This window comes from Camelus dromedarius, chromosome 9 (genome assembly GCF_036321535.1).
Source record: "Camelus dromedarius isolate mCamDro1 chromosome 9, mCamDro1.pat, whole genome shotgun sequence".
Classification (NCBI taxonomy): Eukaryota; Metazoa; Chordata; class Mammalia; order Artiodactyla; family Camelidae; genus Camelus; species Camelus dromedarius.
Genome location: NC_087444.1, coordinates 47,835,254 through 47,858,477, shown reverse-complemented (window position 1 = coordinate 47,858,477; position 23,224 = coordinate 47,835,254). Strand labels below are relative to the sequence as shown.

The following is a 23,224-nucleotide window of genomic DNA, read 5'->3' as shown; positions in this document are numbered from 1 at the left end:
TAATGAATGTAACCCTATGGCTGCGTTTGCCGTTGTTTTGGCACTAATGCGGTCTAGTAACAGATGCAACTGTAATTTGTGACTCATTTGCTACCCCATTACTGCTTAATGAAATCTAACATATCACATTAACAATACGGATAAACACTCATTCCTGATATGTGGCATTTGGCTGTTTTCATTACCACTGTAATTAACACTTGAAATATTATTTCAATAAATATTTAAAGTCCTTTAAAAATGGTCAGGGTAATCATGACACAGACAGAAAACATAAAGCAAATGTGTGAATTTCAAACTCAGAGTAGCCTAGTTCCTGTAGTGTTATCTACAGGGCAATATCTATGTGAAGGCAATTGGTTTCAGGCACGATTTTGACTTTACAGCATCAAACCTAGAGTCTTCATGAATTAGTCTGCACTCATTAACATCTTAAAAAAACAAATAAATTTACTTTTAATGCAGTGATTGAGAAATTAGGCACATACTATAATGTAGTACATTAACATTTACCTGGGCTTTATTTTTTGTTCAAGAAAAGATGTACAGTGAAGTCATTACTTAAGATTACCTTTTTAACATAAAGCATGTCTTATGCTGGGCAGTCAAAATTAAGGAGATTTTCATTTTTATTTTTGTTAAGGAATAAAGAGAGAGAGAGAGAGAGAGAGATAATATGTCCCTCCAGTATATTTTAAGAAAAATTAATTTAAGCTGGAATTTAATATATTACTATTTCATAACCTAATAAAACAATACCATAAAATTCTATTATATTAACTAAGAAAATGCTACAATCTTAAATGACTTTTAAAGAGGAGTAATAAATTAAATATAAAGTTAAACATTTCTTAGACAAAAGGGGAATCAAAACACAGGTTACCCGAGATTATAAAAATAACCCAGTAAGGTATCAACCAAAAAAGACATTGACTTTTGCAACTAAGCCTTGTGACCAATATCAGGTTAATCAGTTAGAGTTTATACGATTACTTTTTACAGATACTGACTTTTCAGTGTTTACCTTGAGCATGTTAAAGTAGTATGTACATGGTTAAATACCATCTGTACTGAAATGTTCAAAACATTTGTTCCTTTTGATAAAAATGCAAATCTGGAGAACTGTTGTATCAACATATAACAGCCAATGTCTGACACGGTGAATTATCACAGCTGGAATTAAATTGTCTCTGAACAGCTGCTGGCAGTAGAGCTTTCATCAATGTTTGATTCAAATGTAGGGAAAAAAATCCTACAGAATGAAACATCATGTTGTCCTTACAGATGGGGTTTGTGCTCATTATCACAAACAACACAGCAGCCAGTGCCAAACAATATTCTCTTATCTGGGCAGTCTTCTTGGTTTGAAAGATGATGGTCACTGCAGAGATGATTAATGTACGAACACCCGTAATTCTTAATTCCCCACTTTTTCTCATAATTTCTCAAAGTTAATTTCCTTCGTACCATTTGCTTCCCTGTACCGAGATCATTTACGACGCCATTATGATTTTCATTCTCTGGGGTCAAGCTGGTTCAGTTTCTTATATTTGAATGTATTTGGAAAATGAAGACTTTTTATTACAGGAACCACAAGAGGAAATGTTCTATTTGGACCAATTTCGCTTCTGCTTGCTCTTGTTTTCAAATCTTAAATCTCAGAGTCTACGATTTTTTTTGGAAACCCTTTGCTTGATCTAATCAGGATCGAGGTTTTCCTGGAAGGCAGGCCAGTGAGACCAGACAACAGCCCTACGTCACGAAGTAGGGAATGCAGAAAAAAAAAAAAAAAAAACAGCAACAAAAAGACGTTTGTTCCAATGTGCACTAGTTAACTGCAAACAAACCCAGAGCCATCAAGGTGCTGCCTTTAGATTCCATCACCCTGTTTTCCTAGCTATGACCAAGACTTAGAGTATGCCCACCCATTCATTCCTTCATTCATTCAGTACATATTTTTGGACACCTACTATGTGCCAGGCACTATACTAAGCTGTAGGGATCCAACAAAACCCAAAACACTCATATTACATCACTCCCACTGAAGACCCAAGATATTGTAACACCAGTCTGTCAGGTTGTTCCCAAACCATGGCGACTTAATGAAATTATCCCCAGAGCTATGTGAGGTTTAAATATTTTCTATTCGAAGTCCAAGTTTCCAGAAAAACCCCTTATCTGCTTAGATGTCAATATAGTTTGGATAGATAGATTCTTATATATTTACTTTTGTTTGCATCTATATTCTTTTCATTAAGAGGCTTGTATGTGTGTGTGTGTGTGTGTGAATTACTAACGTTCCTGACAGCCTACAAACAAGTGATAAAGACCTGTCAGGTTATTTTCTCTTCCAATAGGTTTTTTTGTTTCTCCTCCAAAGTTGTTACCTTGTACCGCGTAAGAGCGAGATAAATTTGATACTTGGCTTTTCCCTTCAAGCTTTTTAAATGATCTAAATAACACACATGAAACATGAACAGACACATTAAGACAGACACCTACCTCGCTGGCTGCAAAGAAAGCGTTGTTTGCCTCAGCCATGTTCATGTAGTTATTGTTACTTCCAAACTGAAAGAAAACAGATTGTTTTACGTTAATATGAGGCATCATCAAGAATTCTGGTGGTTGACTTAATGCTCAGATGGGATTTGAAAAGAATGTTAGGAGTTACGAGATAAAAGGAGAGGGGGTTGACTTGGACCAAGTGTGAACTGTGACAGATTTCAGAGCACTGTGCACTGTGCCGTTGGCTGGTTCCCTCAGAAAATAAAGCACAGAGTTAAGCTAACGTGATCCTTCTAGAAAATAGTGTTGTTTCTCATCAAGACTAATAGCGAAGGTAGACAATCGCAAACATTTGGCCAACTGGTCACTGGTGGGTGTTGTTTATCGAACTGGCATTTGTCAGAGGTTAGGAGGGAAAGAGTTTCCAAGAAAATCACCTTGACACATTTTTCAAGCATGCTGGGATTTCATAGCTGACTTTTCAAGAACAGCTGTCACGAGTGTGGGTAGGTTAAAACGTGAATTAAAGGGAATAGAATCCAATTCCCAGGGCTCAAATTCTATTTTCTCGTGAATGGGGGTGTGGCAGGAATATGAATAAATAATAAGACTAAGGAATATTTTTAAAATCTCCAAACAGAGTTTAAAATGGTATCTATATCCATCAGCGCTGTTGAAAACAGTGGCATTTAATCTCTCAATGTAACAATACGTGCAAAGAGGTTTAAAAAATAAGCAGGATCCTATGAACACAGCAATTTTTATTTAATTCCCTAACACAATGGCCCATTCATACCACCACAAATAAGACTGTATCAGCATTTCAGACATAAGCTCTTTACTTCTAGAGACCTGTTATCAAAATGTAAAACTTGGATTTTGGCAGAAATGCATTTTCAGGTTCAGATGGTTTAAGTAGGCACGTTGTGTTGCTTTAAACATTCTGTTATCAGTCTGGCAATATGGAAAGGTTCTGTGAGCATAATTATCTGCAGCTATATTATTTTCATGATTTTTAAATGGTAGAAGAATGTCCTTCTATTTCTAAAGTGTATTATTTCCTTCCTTTCATGCATCAAATAACACATAGGTTTGGTCTCCAAAGGGTGCAATGTATATGTCCATTCTCTGTTATAAACAGAGCAAGCTAGTAATTACTTAAAGTAAAAGACACAATTTCCCCAAGAAGATGGGTAGATTGATAGATACAAATACACAGACAAATACAGAGAATAAATGTAGATACAGACACTAGATAAAAAAGACCCACATAATCCCCCTCCCCATAAACCCATAAACACTTATTTCCGGGAGGCTCTCAGCCCCTGACTGAACCTGTAGGATTCCTGCTCAGAAGCGGGATTGACATGCTACACTTTATCATGTCAGGGATCCAAGAACTAAGCAGGATTTATAAGGGAGGCTCTAATGGCTGCAGAAGGCTGTTAAGGCCTACAGAAGCAAAATCCCACCCTGTAAAACGACACCTAAACACACACTCACACAATGGGCCCTCAGATTCATTTGGATAGTGTCTTTATAAGGATTTCTGAAAGATGTATTTGTTAGAGCTTAAGAAAGACCTTTATCTAGTTTCTCTGAAGGGACGTGGTATCAAAAAAAAAAACATGTGGTGATGGCTTCACAAATGTGGACTTATCTCCAAACCATCAAGTTGTATACAGTAAATATGTAGCTTTTTGTACGTCCATATCATACCTCAATGAAGTGTTTTAAAAATAATTTAAAGATTTAAAAGACCAAACACATGAGCAGGTGCATGCACACACACACACACACACACACACACACACACACATTTCCCCCTATTTTTCTACAATGTTAAATATATGCAAGAAAATGGATAGGTTTCTGTCTTGGGATTTTTCGATGAATTAATGACCCCAGGATTAAGATCTTGGGGCTCCATTTCAAATGTTGTTTTTGGATATTTGTGAGAACTTGGGTCACGATGTGCATTCCACGTACCTGCCTCCCCCAACCTCCCGACAGCGTATATCGCAACTTTACTGTTATTTAAATGTAGGTTTTTGTTGGGGAATTAGAAATCCATTTAAGGCAAACAGCTCATTATCAGAGAGCATTTTTTTTTAAGATTAAACTCACTTATTATCTAATAGCACCTAAAACAACAAAGAAAAATAAAATGGCTATTAAACTAAGGGCCTAAACAATTCAAAAAACAAATTAAGCTTAGAGTGAAATAAGAACTGGGTTAGAAATCCTCTTCTGAACAGTTAGTATGCGAATGTAATTACTGAAGAAACTACAGCTAATCAGCTGTGAATTGTATCCATTAATTAGTATTTGCCCTGGAGAAATGAGAAAAATCAGTAACAACGCTGGCACGGCGGTGTGCTGATGAGCCAGGCGACGGCCGCGCCGCGGTTACTCAGGCAGGTGGCTCCAGTGGTCCACGTAATTTGAAAAGCCCTCACCTGAAGTACTGAGCTGGAATTACAAAGCACTCTTTGCATATCTTTTGTATCTCTATAAGGCCTTAATTAATGGCTTTTAATTTGGAAACACTCGGCGATCAGGCGGGAACAGTTATAAATCATTTCAAATAGAAGCAAAGGTCTCTGTTCTATTTGGGGTAAAATATCTCCTCCTCGGCAAAGATGGCTTCAAACGTTGACTTGTTGCAGGCAACTGTCTTCCTTCTGCCCTGGTGGCTGGGCCCCTAGTTTAGAGTGGACGGATAGTCAAAAAAAATACAAGATGCCCAGTTAAATTTGACTTTCAAATAAACCACTTTTTTTTTTAGTATAAGTATGTCTCACGCAGTATCTGGGATATACTTATACTAATATATATATATATATTCTTTATTTATCACGGAGTCAAATTTAACTGAGTGTTGTCTGTTTTTATTTACTAACTCTGGCAACACCACTGTGGTGGTGAATCTGATCAGGAAGAAAGGGACGCCACTTTTCATTGGATTTACCTTAACTAGTAATGCTTGCTTCATTTTATTTATTTTGTCTTAAAATGTGACCTATGAATCTTGTTTTACTTGTTTTGTGTAAGAACAGATCCGATTCTGAGAGAAAAAGTGATCCTTTGGGGCAGATCTCTAACATAAAGACATCAGAACAATTAACTTTGACTGAATTGTGTACAATTAAATTTACTTTCTGTTCTAAGAGACGGTCACATCAGTAAACACATTATATTAAAAAAAAAACCTCTAGGTTCAGGAGGAAAGCAGCCTTACCTGTGTTCACCACTGTTTCCCCCGGAACTAACAACAATGCCTGGCCCTCCAGTATTTGTTGGAAGGAAGGAGAGAGGGAGAAAGGCAGATCACATTTTAACTTCAGTGTCTCATAATCACCCTTCAAACTGGAGCACTTTTATTAGGTTTTTTAAATGATTATCATGATAATAATGACAAGTGTTTACCCAGTGAAGTTCTTACATATCTTATTTCATTTTACTTTCCAAGGTGGGAAGAAATGTAATTTATTTTCCCAACAACCCAGTTAGAGAAATGTAACTTATAGATGAATACACTGAGGCTTCTAGGGGTCAGGCAACTTGCTCAAAATCAGAAATGCAATCATGGAAGTCTGACATCCTCCTGCCTCATGATCTGTATCACTTATATTCCAGTATCCACAAAAACACAAACATTTTACTCAGTGGTCAGTTTTCAAACTTTATTTTTAACGAATGATCTTCCTCAAAGCTTGAATTTCCCAGAGGGCATTTCAAGGCACCTAAGTCTAGCAAAATGCTCCTCAAGAAAAGGGTTCCAAATTCCAGGAAGTTTAGGAAGGGCTGCTGATTACCGCCCTTTTCTGGGTGAGTCACAATGCTCACTATAAAGTTAAAGGCTCTGAGAAGTCCTGCAGTTCACTGTTCCGCAAATACTTATGTGCTTACAATGTGCAAGGCACTGGAGGCAAAATGATGACAAGTTTCCTACCTGGATGGAGCTGACATTTTTCTTTATGTGGGTGACAGTAAACTCCTCCCCATATACACTGTGGAACACATCCTTTTTGTATCCCCTACAACACCTCATGGGGACACACTTTGGGAAACCCTGTTCCAAACCCTTCATTGACAATACTTTCTTATTTTCCCTGAATCCTTCTTATAAAAGCTAATATCCTAATTTTGCACCATAGCAAAGTTTATGTGAATCCACTAAATATGAATTTCTAAATTATGCACTTTGAAGTCACCTTAATTTGCCCTTCTCCCAAACTTTCTAGATGAGAGCTCTCCGCTGATGTTCCCTCAGAGGTCCCCTAACTCCTACGACGCAAGGTTCTTCTATGCAATTTCCAGAGTCAAAAAAAAAAAAAAAATAGTTCAAATAAGTTAAATGAACGTCAGGTGAAACAGGGTTAACTACTCTAAAGAGCATACAAAAATGTTATGAAAGAAATGGGCCAATTCCAACTGTCTTAAAGGCCTTATATACGTGGGGAAGTGGTCACTGTGAGGGAGGGACATTTGTGAGGTGCACTGGCGATGACTGGCCCTTTCCAATTTGAGAGGCTCTAATAGCTAATCCCCAAAGAAGATATAAAAATAAAGCAGATCTAAATTACTCTGTGTGTCGAACTTCTGTATCTTAATAATTTCACAAAAAAACATCTTCATTGTACTTGGAGGTAGATTTGCTTTCGCCGCTTGACGAGTAATTACAGCTTCAGCAAATACAATTTATGAAGGACATCAATTAAAAAGGAGCACGGCAGGATTAAAAAAAAAATGTATTAAAGACCATCGTGTCCAAGGCCCGACTAACCATGTGAAGTGCCAAAGTAAATTAATGGAGATTGTTAAGTTTAGCTAGTCCAGCAAAGGGCTTGGAAGACAGTGCAGCAGCAGACAATAACCCATCTGTAATCACAAGACGGGTACTTCACTTAGATGAGTCCACGCTACATCATTTTCACTGAAATTATTTTGACACCCATGTGAAGAATTGTATAGGCTTCTAATAAAGCAGCCTTAACGACAGGGTATCAAACAGTGAAATGGCACAAATTTAATCCTAAAAAAAAAAAAAAAGGAAAAAAAAAAAGATAATCCTTTGAATTCTTTTCTTTTTCTCCCATTAGATTTGTTAGCAGACACTATCCAATTTGATGCCTCAGTAAGGACATCTGTCAAGTTGCTGACACAGATGAACTGTGCCATCGTGGAACAAGTGTGCCAAGCAGGGCCACGTGATGGAGAAGGCTGCACTGCTAAGTTCACACACTCTCGAAGGCTCTGTTAACCACTCCGTGGGAAAGCACTTATCAGAGATAATCAAGTTTTAACTGTTGGTCATCCATTCCAAGATATAAAGCCCAAAAGAGTGAACACAAGCCCAACATGGCAAATGATGATACTGGTGATGGTTATCAGGGGTGGACCTGGAATGCCACATCAGGAAACAAAGAATGACGCGGTGAATAAAGTCGGTGTACGCCAAGGGTTAGGGGATGAACGACAGTCTGGAAATAAAACCCTGCAAACAATGGACTATGAGGTATAATTAGCGGAACACACACACACACACACACACAAACACAACCCTTCTAATTATGCCTATACAATTATATGTAGGGAGAATTATGCACTCACATATACACAGTGATACACACACATACATATATCCATATGCACACATACATTAACAGGTTCAAATACAAAGCAAAATTGTGTTTAAGAATATAGACTTTCAAAAATATTGTTTGCCTTTGCATACGCTAAAAACGCCTAGATAATTATCTCTTGAGCGCCAGACTCATGTATACAACTGCCCACAGCACTTCCCCTGGGATGCCAACAGGCATCTCAATCCTATGAACAAAACTGAATTCCTCATCTTCTCCCCCAGCCACTCCACCCGCAGCCTTTCCTCGTCTCCTCTGATGGGGAAGTGACTCAGTTCCGGTGACTCAGGCCAAAAACCAGCGTTGAATCCACTCTTTCTCTTTCTCCATTAAATCATCAAAAGATTCTGTTGGCTCATCTTTCCAATTATAACCACAGCTGACCGCCTGCCACCCCCGCAGGCCCAGGCCCTCCATTCCCGCCTGGATTCCTGCTGGGGCCTCCTGGCAGGTCCCGTTGGCTCAACCATGCTCCCACCACAGTCTATTCTCAGCACAGAGCCAAAGGGGTCCTTTGAAAATCCAAGTCAGATCACATCACTCCTCTGCTCCAAACTTTTCAATGGCTTCCTATTCACTCAGGGAAGAAGCCTAAGTCCTTACCAGTGGCCCCATTTCTTCTCTGGCCCTCGCTAATGTCCTCCCTGCTTCTAGTCTTGCCAGCTTCCTTGCTGTTCTTTCAATACCCCAGACACATTCCCGTCTCAGGGCCTTTGCATCCTCTGACCAGACTGTCATCACTCCAGGTGTCCCCATGGCTTGCTCACTCCCCTCCTTTCTGAGTCTTTTCTCAAATGTTACCTCTCGGACCAGCACATAACATTTCTTCCCAGCCCTCCTCCTCCTCCAGCACGCTATCCTTTTTTCCCTACTCGATTTTTTCCATGACACTTTCCAACATAAAATATTTACTGTCTTCCTTCTTCACTAGGTTGTAGGTTTAATGAGAATAAGTATGTATTATCTGTTGCTGACACATATCCCAGGGCCAAGAAGTGTGTTTGATAAATAGTGGGTGTTCAGTGAATCTCTACTGAATGAAGAAACAGCTGAATTAATTTCTAGATGTGAAAGGATAATATGTAGAGTGGCCCACCAAGCCAAGGAGGGGACAGAGTAAGCATTTGAAATGTAAGTGAAGAGGAGATAGCAAGCTTAGGTCCCTCCACAAACCACACATGTGGGGGAAAAAAGTGGTAATGGGAAGAGTTATATATTCTCATAAAATGAATATTTTAAACACTAGAGATCCTTAGCTTGAAAAACAATGCTTTATTCTAGAAAATGCACTAACCCTTTTCCAGAAAAGACATAGAGGCCTAGGTGGTGGGGTTGGAGTGTTAAGCATGGATGCCTTCAGTGGCTAAAAACAAGCTGTAATGAATAGGATGGATTCTGGCCTGCAGGCAAAAAGCTGAGAGTAGGGGAAGCCAACAGTCTAACACTGATGGGACAAGAATTTGAGCATTACATTTGAGAGTTGATTTTTTCTAATTTAAAATACTGGTTTTTTTTAAATTTTTGTTTTTTATGGTCTAGCTCAGCGTTTCTCAAAGTGTGGTGCTAGGGACCACGGAATAACCAGATGCCTGTTTAACAATGCAGGTGACCTGATCCCCACCCTGGATTTACTATGTCAGAATCTCTAGGCAGCAAGGCTCTAAAAGTCTGTATTTTTAACCACCTTCTCAGAAACTCTAAAACTTACTAATATTTGAGAACTATGAGCCTAGGTACTTTTAGACTAATGGGTGGAAATTTCTTTCTTTAAAAAGTCCTTTTCATACATCTGATGATGATCTTACTGAAATGCTGACGCAGCACAGGACGGAGTAATAAAGGCGCAGTTCAATCACTTACAATCTCTTCTCACCTTCCTCGCTTGGAGGTAAAGGCAATCGCTTGTGAGGTGACCATCGCGCCCTTCTCTCCCCTCATGACCAGAAGGAAGAATAGAAGCATCTTAAGTTGGACCAAGTAGGAAATGCGAGTTCCCCTGTTAGATTTTTCCACTCGTCTGTGGACCCACACAAGGAACAACAGCGCTTAAACATATGGACTCCACCCAAACAGGCAGGCCTTTGGATTTTCATGATCTGGACATATTCGAGTCTGTGAATTGCACAGCCATCTGGACCAGTTAGAAGTAGCTAGGAAAAAAAAAAAGAAAGAAAGAAAGAAAAAAAACTCCAACACCCTCTCAAACCCAACTGCACTTGTTTAATATCAGAAAAACAAATAGAAGTAGAGGGGGATACTAAGCTTCCCAAATCAGCTTTCTTTTTGGCAAAATGGAGCACTCTTTGGGACTGGTCCAGCAACCGAGCATGACCAATATTTAGAGAATGGGAAAAGGCCTGCTTTTCCTTAAATATACACCAAAGGGGGCCAATGATAAGTCACAGGCTGTGCAGTGACCGCACCTTTTGTGTAATTATGGTTTATCTTACTTCTTCCTCCCCAAAGCCTTACCCACACTTAACTGAGTACCTATGAGATGCTAATTAAAAGGATATGGTTGGGGCTGTGTCTACCTTTCTGAAGATGCCAAGAAGCAGAAGCAGAAGATATGATTGTTGGTTTTAAGGGATGACAGCTCAGTGAGGGCGACAGAACAAAAACATTTATCAACCTAAGGGCGGGGTCAGTGCGGGACACTGACAAATGGCCTTGTAAGTTTAGGAGACGGAATCAAAAGGGGATGGCCATTCCAAGGAACAAGTCTTGAACCAAGGAAGAAGGCAGGAGGAGGGGGTGTCCCAGGCAGAGGGAATGGGCTGAGCGAAGCTGCAGACCTCAGTGTGCACAGGGTTCCTTCAACGAACAAACAGAGACCCGTCCAGCTGCAGGGGAGGTGCGGGTATTGAGGGAAGGGCAGGGCAGCTGCAAGAGATGCTCGGTGGCCAGGCTCTGGAGGGCCCTGAAGGCCAGTCAGATAGACAGTTCGAAATGTACTAAATAGGATGCTCCATGAAGGATTTTGTTGGAGGGAAGAGGGGGAGAGAGAGAGGTAAAGCTCCCCGAGGACAAGATTGGGAGCAGGAAATGCAGAAGCCGGGAGACCAGTTAACTCACCAAGGCGGGCGTGGAGCTGCAGGTGCCTAGACTGGGCAGGGGCAATGGCTGGATGAATGAAACACAGACAGCACTTCAGCACAAGTCAGACCAACTGGCTTTGCGCTCCACCTAGTCATGGGATGGCAGGCAAGTTACCGAACTCCATCTTAAGGACAAGTTCAAACCCCAGCCGGGCGACTTGCGAGCCGTGGAATTGTGCACGAGCTGTTTAGTCTCCCTGGCCTTCAGTTTTCCCACCTATAATGCGGGGATAAGAGCAGCATTTGCCTCATCCTGGAGGTTTTGAGAACTAAATGGGTTAGTGCATGAAAAGCCACCTTTTCTATTTGTACTAATGGCTAAGGTGACATTTCAAAGAGTCTTGCAGAAACCAAACCAGACCAAGCATATCTGTTTTACAATCTGTGGGGGCTCACATGACAGCACAGGAGGGTTTAACTACTTACAAGAGCTCCAATGGCTTCCCAGTGATATTTAGAGTAAAACCCCAACTCCTGTCCAAGGGCTCCAAGTTCCCCCATGATCATCAGGCTGCTGGTTCCTCCTCCAAACTCCCTCTTGAGAAGGCCTCTGCCCTGGCTGTTCCTCACTCCCTTCTCTGGGCTGGTGCACCTGCTGCCCTCCCGGCCTGGACCACTCTCCCCTCTGTCATTACTTCGTGCAGGTTTCTACTTGATGTCCCCTCCCAGACCAGCTTAGCTACAATCTCTCTCACTCTCACACACACACACACACACACACACACACACACACACACACACACACTCACGGTCTGTCTAATGTCTATCTTCCTGCTTTATGTCCCTTCACAGGACTTGTCACTGCCTGACTTCACTGCATTTAGTCACCCATCTCTTTACTGCATCACTAGAATGGAGAGTCCACAGTGACAAGGAATCCGTCTGGTTCAGTGTGGTCTCCTCCAGTCCCAGGCCAGTGACTGCCCACAGTAGGCAGGGCCTCAGTGTCTAGCAGCTGAATGCTTGAGGGAACGAATGAGCCAGAGAGATCCAAGTTCAAATCCCAGCTTCACCACTTCCCTACTGGGCATCATCCGGTACGTTGCCTCATGTTACTTCTCTGAGCTTGTTTCCTCATTTCTAAGGAGGAAAGGATCACACTCTGTGGGACTGGGCTGTGTGGGGAGAAGTAAGACAAGACAGAGCCCCCAGCAAAGGGTCTTACATGGAAGAGGCACTTGATTAATGTCAGAAAGTTGAGAGTGAGGAGCCCAGAAAGGTAGGAATGTGATAATCTGGGGAAAATAAATGGATCACTGAAACATTTCATATAACATTTATTAAGTGCCTACAATATAAAAGGGACGATATAGATACTGGGTAAAAAATATATGACTAACACTTTTTTTATCCAAAAAAAGCACTAATGGAAAAGATAGTGTGACTCCACATGACAGGTGCTACACTAGAGATACATGCAAAGCACTCCCCTCTGGAAAGCCAGCAGAAGGTTTCAAATAAGAGGAGCCATTTCTGTAGGGTCTTGAAGTATGTGTAGGAGCTTGCCTGCAAGACAAGAGCACTCTGGTAGAGAAAACTACTTGGGCAAGGTCTAATGTTGTAAAAAGTGGGCCTGGCAGACACAGAAATGGGGATGCATGCATTCTTTCAGAGAGGACAGTGTGAGGGTTGAAATGAAAGCCACCAAGTATAGGCTGCACTCTGGAGAGGTTTAGCTTAGACATGCTCTATGGATAAAAGGAGACTTGCAGATGCTTGCAGGTGGAGGAAAGATTAAAGACAGAGGAGAAGGAATACCAGTGACAATAAGCCAGATAAGATTCAGAGTATAACTTCAAGAAGGTAACAATAACGTCTTTTCTGTGTGTCTTCCATTGTATTTGGCAAACTGTGGGTGTCTTTTACATAATGATAGCAACTTGTAAATTAGATGTGCTTGGTCTATTTTGGTTTCTTGAGGAGCACTGAAATGAGAGCCAAGAGTAGCCATTAATCCGGATGGAAAAGGTGGCTACTTTCTTTGATTTCATAAGAACCAGAAAGACCCCTATCCCTTCTCCAAAAGAGCTGACATTCACAAGCAAATTTCTGTTACTAGCAGTGCGTTGCTTGGGTTTAGAAAGGGCTGTGTCTCATGATAAACTCTAATATCCCAGGGAGGAATAACAACACAGTCCTCATCTGTCAGGGGCACTTCAGTGTGAATTCGTTTATAATAAACAGATCCACTGATGCACAGAACATCTTCATGGATGTTCTGAAAACACCACCTTGGAATGCAGAGAAAAGGAAGGGAACCCTTATGCATAGTTGGTGGGAATATAAATTGGTGCAGTCACTATGGAGAACAGTATGGAGATTCATCAAAAAATTAAAAATAGAACTACTGTATGATCCAGCAATGCCACTGCTGGGTATTTATCTGAAGAAAGTGAAAACAATAATTTGAAGATATATGCACCCTTTATGTTCATACCAGCATGATTCACAATAGCCAAGATATGGAAGCAACCTAAGTACCCATCAATAGATGACTGAATAAAGAAGATGTGGTATGTATTGACAATGGAATACTACTCAGCCATAAAAAAGAATGAAATCTTGCCACTTGGGACAATATGGATGGACCTAGAGGGTATTGTACGAAGTGAAATTAGTCAGAGAAAGATAAATACTGTATGATATCACTTATATGTGAATCTACAAAACAAAACAAATGAACAAACATAATGAAACAGAAATAGAGTTATAGATACAAAGAACAAAGAGATGGCTGCCAGAGGGGAGGGGCTGGGAGGAGGATGGAAATAGGTGGGAGAAGGTAAAAGGTACAAACTTCTAGCTGCAAAGTAAATGAGTCACAGGTATGAAATGTACAGTGTGGGGAATAAAGTCAGTAACAATGTAATATCTTCATATGGTGACATATCATGACGATCACTCTGAAATGTATAGAAATACCGAATCACTATGTTGTGTAACAGGAACTAACACAGTGTTGTAGGTCAGTTATAGTTCAAAAACAAACTCATAGAAAAAGAGATCAGATTTGTGGTTACAAGAGCTTGGGGGTGGGGAGAAGGAATCGGATGAAGGTGGTCAAATGGTACAAACTTCCAGTATAAGATAAGTAAGTCCTAGGCATGTAATGTACAGCATATGATACATATAACTAACACTGCTGTATGTTATATATGAAAGTTCTTAAGAGAATAATAAATCCTAAGAGTTCTCACCACTAGGAAAAAAATTTTCTATTTCTTTAATTTTGTATCTGTAGGAGATGTTCACAAAACTTACTGTGATAATCATTTCATAATGTATGTAAGTCAAATCGTTATGCTGGACACCTTAAACTTATACCATGTTGTATGTCAATTATATCTCAATAAAACTGAAAAAAACAAAAAGAAAACAACACCTTGAAAAGCCTTCCTTGACACCACCTTGTCCACCCCTGGCTGCACTGGATTCTTCTCTTCCAAGCTTGAAGGGGGTCTGTCCATCACTACACTGTGCTGAAATGGTCTATTTCCGCATCTGTCTCCCTTGAGGGCAGAGGTTGTACAAGTGGCCCACTGGCCACTGTAGCACCTCCCCTGGCACACAGTAGGTACTCAACTGATAAGGCCACAGCCCCAGGATCAACCCCAGGGGTTGCTACTTGCATAGATAGCAAGCGTGGTTAAAGACATGACTCAGTCCACTTCAAATTCAGGTGAACCACCGTTATGGTTTGCCAAAGCATTGCCAAGCCTTAAAACAAAATAGAAATGGAAAGTCATATAAGATAAAATCTGAGTTATTTTCCTTGTACTGCCAGATTTTGTAGTTCAGGCTGCAGTCAAACGACTGAGGACCCTAGAGACTTCCCCACTGAAAACAAACTTTAAGGTCCCTAATGACGTGACATATTTATACCGAATACCCTCAGTACGTCTCTTGGGCCTTCCTTTTTGCACAACCATGTGAAATTTCAAATGTAAAAAAGGAACAACAAATTAAGCAAGATATTCCTCCCCAGTATTCTTAAATGAAAACATTTTAACTAATTACAACATTCCTTTAGTTCAGTAACAAAACTCTACCAACCAAGGGTAAACATATGTTCTCTAATTTCAACCAATCCCTCTAATTATGATTTAGTGTGAATTTCATCAAAACATCAATGACTTTCTATGTTGTCCTCCATTCTTTGATCTCTCAAGTATAAAATGTAATGCTCTTAAGCCATATCATATCATGTTCAGGTGCCCAAAACAAATATGCTAATAGAGAGATGCAGATAAAGCTTATAGATACCTAGATATATAAATATACAGGTATACAGATCAGTGATTCTCCACCGGGGAAATTTTGCACCCCAACCCCAGGGCACATCTGATCATGTCTAGAGAGATTTTTTTATTGTCACGGCTTCCAGCATCTAGCGGGTAAAGGCGAGGGGTGTTGCTAAACAGCCTCCAATGCACAGAGCAGCTCCCAAGACAAAAAAATTATCCTGTCCAAAATGCCGATAGCGCTGAGACTACGCAGTCCTGACGGAGATCAATTCATACATTAAGCATCAACAAAAGCTATTTAAAGTTTTTTTTTTAAATAAATATCACAGGATTATTGCTTCTACACCATCCAAACACAATCAGTGTTTTTTTCAAGTGGGCATTATGCTGACATCGGATCTATGTACTTATAAGATTATTGACTGCAATTAGGGATTATCTGAGATGTGTTTCAAATATGTGTCAACTAGTTGGTTGTCAGCGCTGAAGCTTTCCACTTAGATAAATACTCAGTTGCGCCTTTTTATCCTGTTTTCGAATAAGTCAAGAAACAGAAATAGTTCAACACATTCTAAGGCTAACACTGAAAAGAGAGCCAAAAAACCTATAAACTCTTCCCGAAGAATGATGTGACTTAACTGTGTTTATTTTCCACTGTCAGTCATATGTGACACACCAAACACTGGTAGCCTACTTAACTCAAAAATCACGAGTGATAAGAGTTCACCAGCACACACAATCCATGACCATTTAAATCAGACAGGCTTACCTGTGAGGTCTGGGAATGTCTGTTAATTCGCATCTATCATTTCCAGAAGTTTAAGAGCAAGTCTGAGATATTTGATAAGAAATTTTAAGAGTGTGCGAACCCCCTGGTACTGTTCTGGCTACGGAAACTGGTCAGGGCTAGTGTTTCACAGCGCAGGGCAGGGAGTTTTTGCTCACACTGCAAGAATATCTTGATTACATACATTTTTTCTGTGATTTTATGATTGCTTGAATGCTGCAGGGACAACTTTTTACCAGATGGGTGATCGTATAGCTTTCATTAGTTCTCTGTATCCTACCAGCTATGTTTGCTTATTTATCTAAAATCTTTTACTAGGAAAGGGCTCACACGAGACTCTAAACCCCACTTCTGATAAGGTCTTGGGGCAGGAGGGAGGGAAATTACATTCCTTCCAAACAACTAGTCTGAAATCCATAACTTAAGATTTTATATCTTTTATTTACTTTTAAAGGAGGTTTTTTTTTTTTCTCCTAGACCTATATTTTAATTAGTTCGAGTATGAGGCTAATGGTTTCTTAAACATAGCCATAAAATAAAATCCCTTCAAAGTAGGAGCTGTTGGCTTTCATCCTGAAGACAAATCATGGAATTCAGTCAAGATGTCAAGGTTAATCTGGTGTATAGCTCAAACGTATTTTAGCATTTTACATAAAATAACCATGAATTTAAGAATTCCTAACTAAGGGAGGCATTTTATTCTTAAGAGTCCCAAACAGTCATTTTATACCAATACATTCAAGATTACCTTAACATTTCCTTGCATGGATTTAAAAAGATATGATTATACAGCAATTTGTAAGCAGCTCTTTTTAAATCACATATCAAATTTTACTGACTTCAGCAAAATCCAAATTCTATTCCAGAAGAGTGACTCAACTATGAGAAGGCAAATTATATCAAGCTGTACATGCAAAAGTGACCAAGAAGGAGGTAAAACATGAAAAAAATCTTAAAACAATCACAAAGGGATATTAGCTAGGCTACATTGTAAACTAAAAACAGTATGTACATCCTATCTAAAAATTTACTAATCCTCTTGCTATGCCACAGTTAAAATGCAACCTATTGGAGGAGGAAATTTTTGCTTAGAAACTTTTTTTTAAAAGATAAACTACTTGGCTTTAAAATAAAATGTTAGCACCTTATTTACAGTGACTCTTATATAAAATGTACATATTTATCAACCTATACTGACTCCATTTATTCCTAGAAAGAGAATTTTTTTTCTCATTGCTACTAGTGGAAGAATATATATGGCACAAAGGAAAAATTACCACATATTCCATAAAGGAGGGGAAAAGTAAGATCTATCTATAGAACCTAACTATAAATTTCTTTTGGCCATAATAAAAATAATTTAGCGTATGATTTTTTTTTTAAAAGAACTGCAGCTGCCTTCACATCCAGATTAACATTGAAAATAAACCCCGTATAATAAGGCTCCGGAGATAAGTTAACAAGACTCCTTGAGGGACGTTCATCTGGTGCTGGCCATGAGCTGCTTCCTACACTGTGCTGTCCAAACACTCCACGCCAAAAGCAAGCACGCACAGAAAGATCACACCCTCAAAAACTATGCCTATCTCCGGAACTTTCACTTTCATCATGTTTGAATGATTTTCATCAGATTATAAAGAGGTGAAACTGCCTATCGTAATGCACAACTTGGGGGTGGGGGGAAAGGTACATATAGCAGGGAAATTCTCAACATAAAAGATCATACTTCTCCAGGGAAACATAAACCCTCCAGAGATAACAGGAAATGTGTTCTATTAAGTCAAAGTTCTTGACCCTTGCATTGACCAGAAGAGAAGGGCTGAGAAAACACCAAGTGTTCATCTCATTCCGGCACTGAACAGCTATAAAGTCCCCACACGTGCCTTTCCAAAGTGAGAGCTATAAGGAAACTCTCACCTGTTGTCTCTCTACTGCTGGGCAAAAGTTTTTTAAAGTTGCTTCCTCTACTAGTCAGAGAAGTTTTTAACACAAGGAAAGTAACTTTACCAAAGAGATGAGATTTAATTTCTTTGTTTTTCCTCCCTCCCTTCCTTCCTTCCTTTTTTTTTTTTTAAACTGAAGTATTGTCGATTTACAATGCTGTATTACCAGGGAGGAAAGGAGGTGGGGAGGAATAAATCGGGAGTTCAGGATTAGCAGATACACACTATTATATATAAAACAGATAAATAATAAGGTCCTACTGTACAGCACAGGAAACTATATTCAATACCTTGTAATAGCCTATAATGAAAAACAGTATGAAAAGGAATATATATATGTATAACCGAATCACTATACTGTACACCAGAAATTAACACAACATTCAGATTTAATTTCTAATGGTAGAATCTGAAATGGATGCTGTAGGTGGTCATCTGGAACCACACGAATGTTGCTTTGTGACACATATTGACCAAGGAATCTTCACCCTGGTCTTGAGAAATCTGAATGATGAAAGGACCAGATGACAACACAGAGCTTTACAAAGTAGCAGTTGTACTGAAGTAGAAAACATATTTTTTACAATAAACAATATCTTAATATTGTTTTAATATTAATAAAATACAAATGTAATATATTTTAAGGGGAGTCTAATACTCATCAAACCTTATGAACTCCAACAGTGTTGAGAAACTTCATCAAACAAGCTCTTTCCAAGAATGATATTGCATCATATATAGACATTCTAGAAAGGCTGTATGTCTCAATTTGTGGATTTTCTTTTAAACAATCCTAAAGTGGTTTTAATGACATAGGAAAATGAACATGGTTTAATAGAAAACCATGATTCAAAACCATATACAGTGTGAAATAATTTTTTCTTCTTCTTTTTTTAAATGTTATCTAAAATTAGCACTTACTAGTTCTGTAACCAGAAAAAAAATATATTTACAATGGAACTGCTCAAGAAGGATTTTCCTCATCTCAGTCAGCACAATGCACATAAATAAAAATATTGATAATAAGAAACAGCAATGATCAATTTTTACTGTTCATTCATTTGCTCCTTCTTACAACAAATATATTCTGATAACATCTATGTGCCAGGGAGTTTGCTAAAATACTGAGACTACAACATGAGCCCAAACAGATGGTCCTGTCTTCCATGTAGCATATAGCCCAGAGCAGGGAGGTAAGATAGCAATTAAATGATGACAGAAATTATTTGGTGAGACTTCACCTGTGAAATATGCCATGAAGAAGTATACAGGGTACAGAATGGATTAACATAGGTGCTGGTAGACCAGAAGGAAAATATTGCAACAGACCAGATGAGAGGTGACAGCAGCATGAACTCAGGGAGGAATGGCAGGAGTAGAGAGTAAAGATGGGGAAAGCTGAGTAGTAGATGGATTCCAGGGACTTCCCCTGGACTGGATGATGCGTTGAGACAGGGTGAGGGAGAAGGGGCTGCTGCCAAGGAAGATGGCAAGGTCTGGGGCTTGCGTGACTGGGTGGGTGGCATTGCCATTCATCCAAACAGGGGATGCTGAACAGAACCAGTCTCGGCAGTGGGGTGGGGGCGGACGGAGTAGGCTGAATCACAGATGCATTTTAAATGTGTTGGGATTGAGGGACCAAAAAAAATCTGTAGTTTATAGGAAGGCCTGGAACAGAGAGACTTTTTTGGTGACAATCTTTGCAAGACTCATGGGTGCAGATATTAGATGGAGCCATGGATGTGAATGAGACTGGAAACACAAGGGGTCTAGAACAGAACCTTGAGCAAACTCCAATATTTAACAACCAGGACACTGACTTGGCAAAGGAGCCTAGGAAAGAGTGGCAAGGGTTGTAGAAGGACAGCCTGGAGAGGGTGGGATTCCAGACATCAAGAGAACTTCAATAAGAAGAGATGGATGGATCCCGTTAAATACTGCAAAAGCCACAAGTACAATGAAGCTGAAATACATCTGTTGGATTGAGAGGCACCAAGACACTTCGCCGTTCACAAAAGGCGCCGGGCAGAAATACGAGGGAGGGGAGGTACCAGCTGCCCTCAGGGAGCTGTGAAGACAATATAGGCACACACGCGATGACCAGGAACCCTGTCCAAAAGAAACTCAAATACTCAACTCCGGTTTGGGAAGGAGAAAAGTGAAGGAGCTGCAGGGAGTGCTGTGGCTAAGGAAGATTTTACTTATATAGAGAAAATACGGTGAAAGTTAATTAACGTTGTCAGATCAATGCTGTAATTAATTAATTAATTAATTATATGTATGTATGTGATGAGTGCCCATCCTAAGATTTTGATTTGTTATGGGAGAAAAAAATAAGAAGCATTATGCCCTTAGCATATAAATTATCCCTCGATAGGTAAACAGGGTCCAAAAATGTCTGTAATGGAAAATCCCTTAGAACAAATGGATAAAAGAAGATTTTTCCTATAATAAAGCAGAAGATGCATCTTTGGGGTTTAGTGAATATGCCTTGTTTGCCAATGAGCTGGAAGAGCCATGCGGCCCAGAAACTGCTGGTTTCTGGTGGCGATAAGCTCACGGCAGTCCCATGCCTACTTCTCTAATTCCCATCCCTCTCCCCACCAGAGCAGCTGAGTCAGAGGCGACAGAAGAGGAGACGGAAAGGCATCCCCTTCATCGGGAGTGGTGGCAAAAGGGAGGAAAACGAGTTTTCCCAATACGCTTTCAGGGCTGGGAAATGTCACACATTAAAAGGTACTGCAGACTGATTTTACCTCAATACTCAACTCTAAAATAGGGGTAGTTCAAAATTAAATATACACGTAATGGAGCAAGAGATATCTCTCATCTCCAGCTTTACTCACCCACACCCTTAAATATGAGGAATTATCCAGATGTGCTCAGAAGAAAATGGCATCTAGAAGAAGGCTTAAGAGGACTGTTTCCGGCTCTGGGAGATCAAATTTGGAAGCCCGGAACTCGCCATTGTCACCTCTTCTCAATATTGTTTTAAAAGCAAGAGAAACAGATTAGGTTTTGTAAAGTTAACGCATGAAATACTAACTGGAAATTTGAGGACACTTCTAATAACTTGGAAACCATTTCTCACCAAGCAATTTGGTTTTGACAAATGTTGATGTTGGGGCACTTTTAAACTGACAGTTTGTCTAAACAGCAAGTAGTAAGAATTCCTACAGGTCTGTAATTTTTGGAATTAAAAATTCAGTGATGAACAGAGAAAATGAATTTCCCCCCTGGTTCTGATATGTATAAAGAAAGAAATTCATCTACCTTGAATCTTTCCCCTTTCATCTGAGGTTGGCCAGCTCTATTAAGTAAGGGAAAGATGAACTTCCAGGTCCCCAAACTTGAAAATGAGTAACCAACTGACTGTACTTTCTCCATATGTAGCCTCCTGGTGTATGTCTTCTTTCTTGAACACATCCCACACTTTCCCAGCTTCAGGCCATCTCCTCCATCTGAAATGCTGCTCCATTTCACTGCATCCCAACACATCCCTGCCCCCAGCTAGTGAGGCCTCCTGTTGAAATTCCATGCATTCATCAAAATGCAATGCAAACACCACCTCTCCTGCAGGAACCCTTCTCAGCTTAGGTCACCAGAGTCATTCTCCTCTTTGGAATCTTCAGAGCTCTTCCCTCCCATCTCTTTTATGATGCTCAGCATTTGCTGATAATGATGGATTCTTTCTACGCTTTATCCTATCACCCACATCCCCCAACCACATTGGAAGCTCTTGAAGGTCAAGGACCATCTTGTCTCCTATGACTCTTTGGTAAGACCAGCTACATACAATGCTTTACCCATAGAAGGGACACCATAAGCATTTGGATTTAAATTTTCACTCTCACATGAACTTTTTTTTTTTAGTGGAAGAGAAAACACCAACTGAAAAGAAAGAAAACCCAGGTCACAAAAGTACAGCATAATAAGTAAAAAGGAATCAAATCTTGGTGCATTACTGGGGTTCCAGGAAATAGAGTCCCCCAAATCGTTGGCAAATCTACAATGATTGACTCATTTGTTCAGCAAATGTATACAGAGCCTTCCTTAGGGACTATACATACACACACAGACAAAGGACTATGGACACACGAGCACCAAACATCTCTCGCCCCAACAGGTGTGACCTCTATATTGTTAGGTGTATTATATTATTAGCAATCCTTTGTAACTCTGTGGACCCACTTCCCAGAGCAGTTCTGCCAGTCCTCACCCACTCCTCCGCTAGAGAACTTTGTCCCTTACCAACAAAAGCAGAGGCCATCAAGCGAATTCTTCAACTCTCGCCCTGAAACCAGCACCTTTAAATCATCCTTTTCCTTTTCCTTCTTTTACCAAGGAAAACGTGTTCTTCTGCCTCAACTCTAAATCCTACTCCCACCCAGACTTCGTGCTATCAATTTACCTCTTGTTTGATTCTTCAACTTTTGCCACTTCACGCCTCCTCCGTGGACATATAAAAATGTTCGAATCCTTGAGGGGAAGGGGAAGCAAAGACCACTCAAGCCCCCCTCATGTTAATCTCCCTTCCTTTCCCCTCCCCATTAACCCAGATTCCATCTCCACACCTTGATCTTTCATTCTCTCCTGAAGCTACTGCAATCTGTCTTCCTCTATTTAATGAACTACCATGAAGTCTACCATGGAATCCCAAAGACCAAACCCCACGGACACCTCCCTGTAGCATCTCTGTCTCAAATGATCTCTTTCACTCCCCTGACACTTTCAACCATTCCCTTTTTGAAAGAGTATTTTCATTTGGAAACAGTTACTCTTAGCCAGTTTTCTTACTCTCCTGAAGATTTCTCAGTTTCTTCTTAACACACGCTCTGATAATGCATCACGTCCAATGCATCGACCACCACCAACACTCTTCCAGCTAAATATCTGTTATTGTATTGAGTTGCAATTTTCCAGCTCCTACTGAATATCACTATGAATGTCTTACCAACAACTCAAATTCAACATATCCAGTGCAGGGATTACCTTACCC

General features: G+C 40.0%; 1 protein-coding gene and 1 pseudogene across 5 annotated transcripts in view; both read right to left on the bottom strand.

Moving 5' to 3' along the window:
* Nucleotides 1-23,224, bottom strand: part of LOC105097538 (MFS-type transporter SLC18B1-like) — a 489,125-nt pseudogene that overhangs the window by 79,197 nt on the left and 386,704 nt on the right.
* Nucleotides 1-23,224, bottom strand: part of TOX3 (TOX high mobility group box family member 3) — a 106,391-nt gene that overhangs the window by 28,358 nt on the left and 54,809 nt on the right. For all 5 annotated transcript variants that reach the window (XM_010990076.3, XM_031458459.2, XM_031458457.2 and 2 more), the window contains exon 2: nucleotides 2,503-2,568. In XM_010990076.3, the coding sequence (XP_010988378.2) occupies nucleotides 2,503-2,547 (45 nt within the window). In that variant the 5' untranslated portion in view covers nucleotides 2,548-2,568. The remainder of the gene's footprint in view (nucleotides 1-2,502; nucleotides 2,569-23,224) is intronic.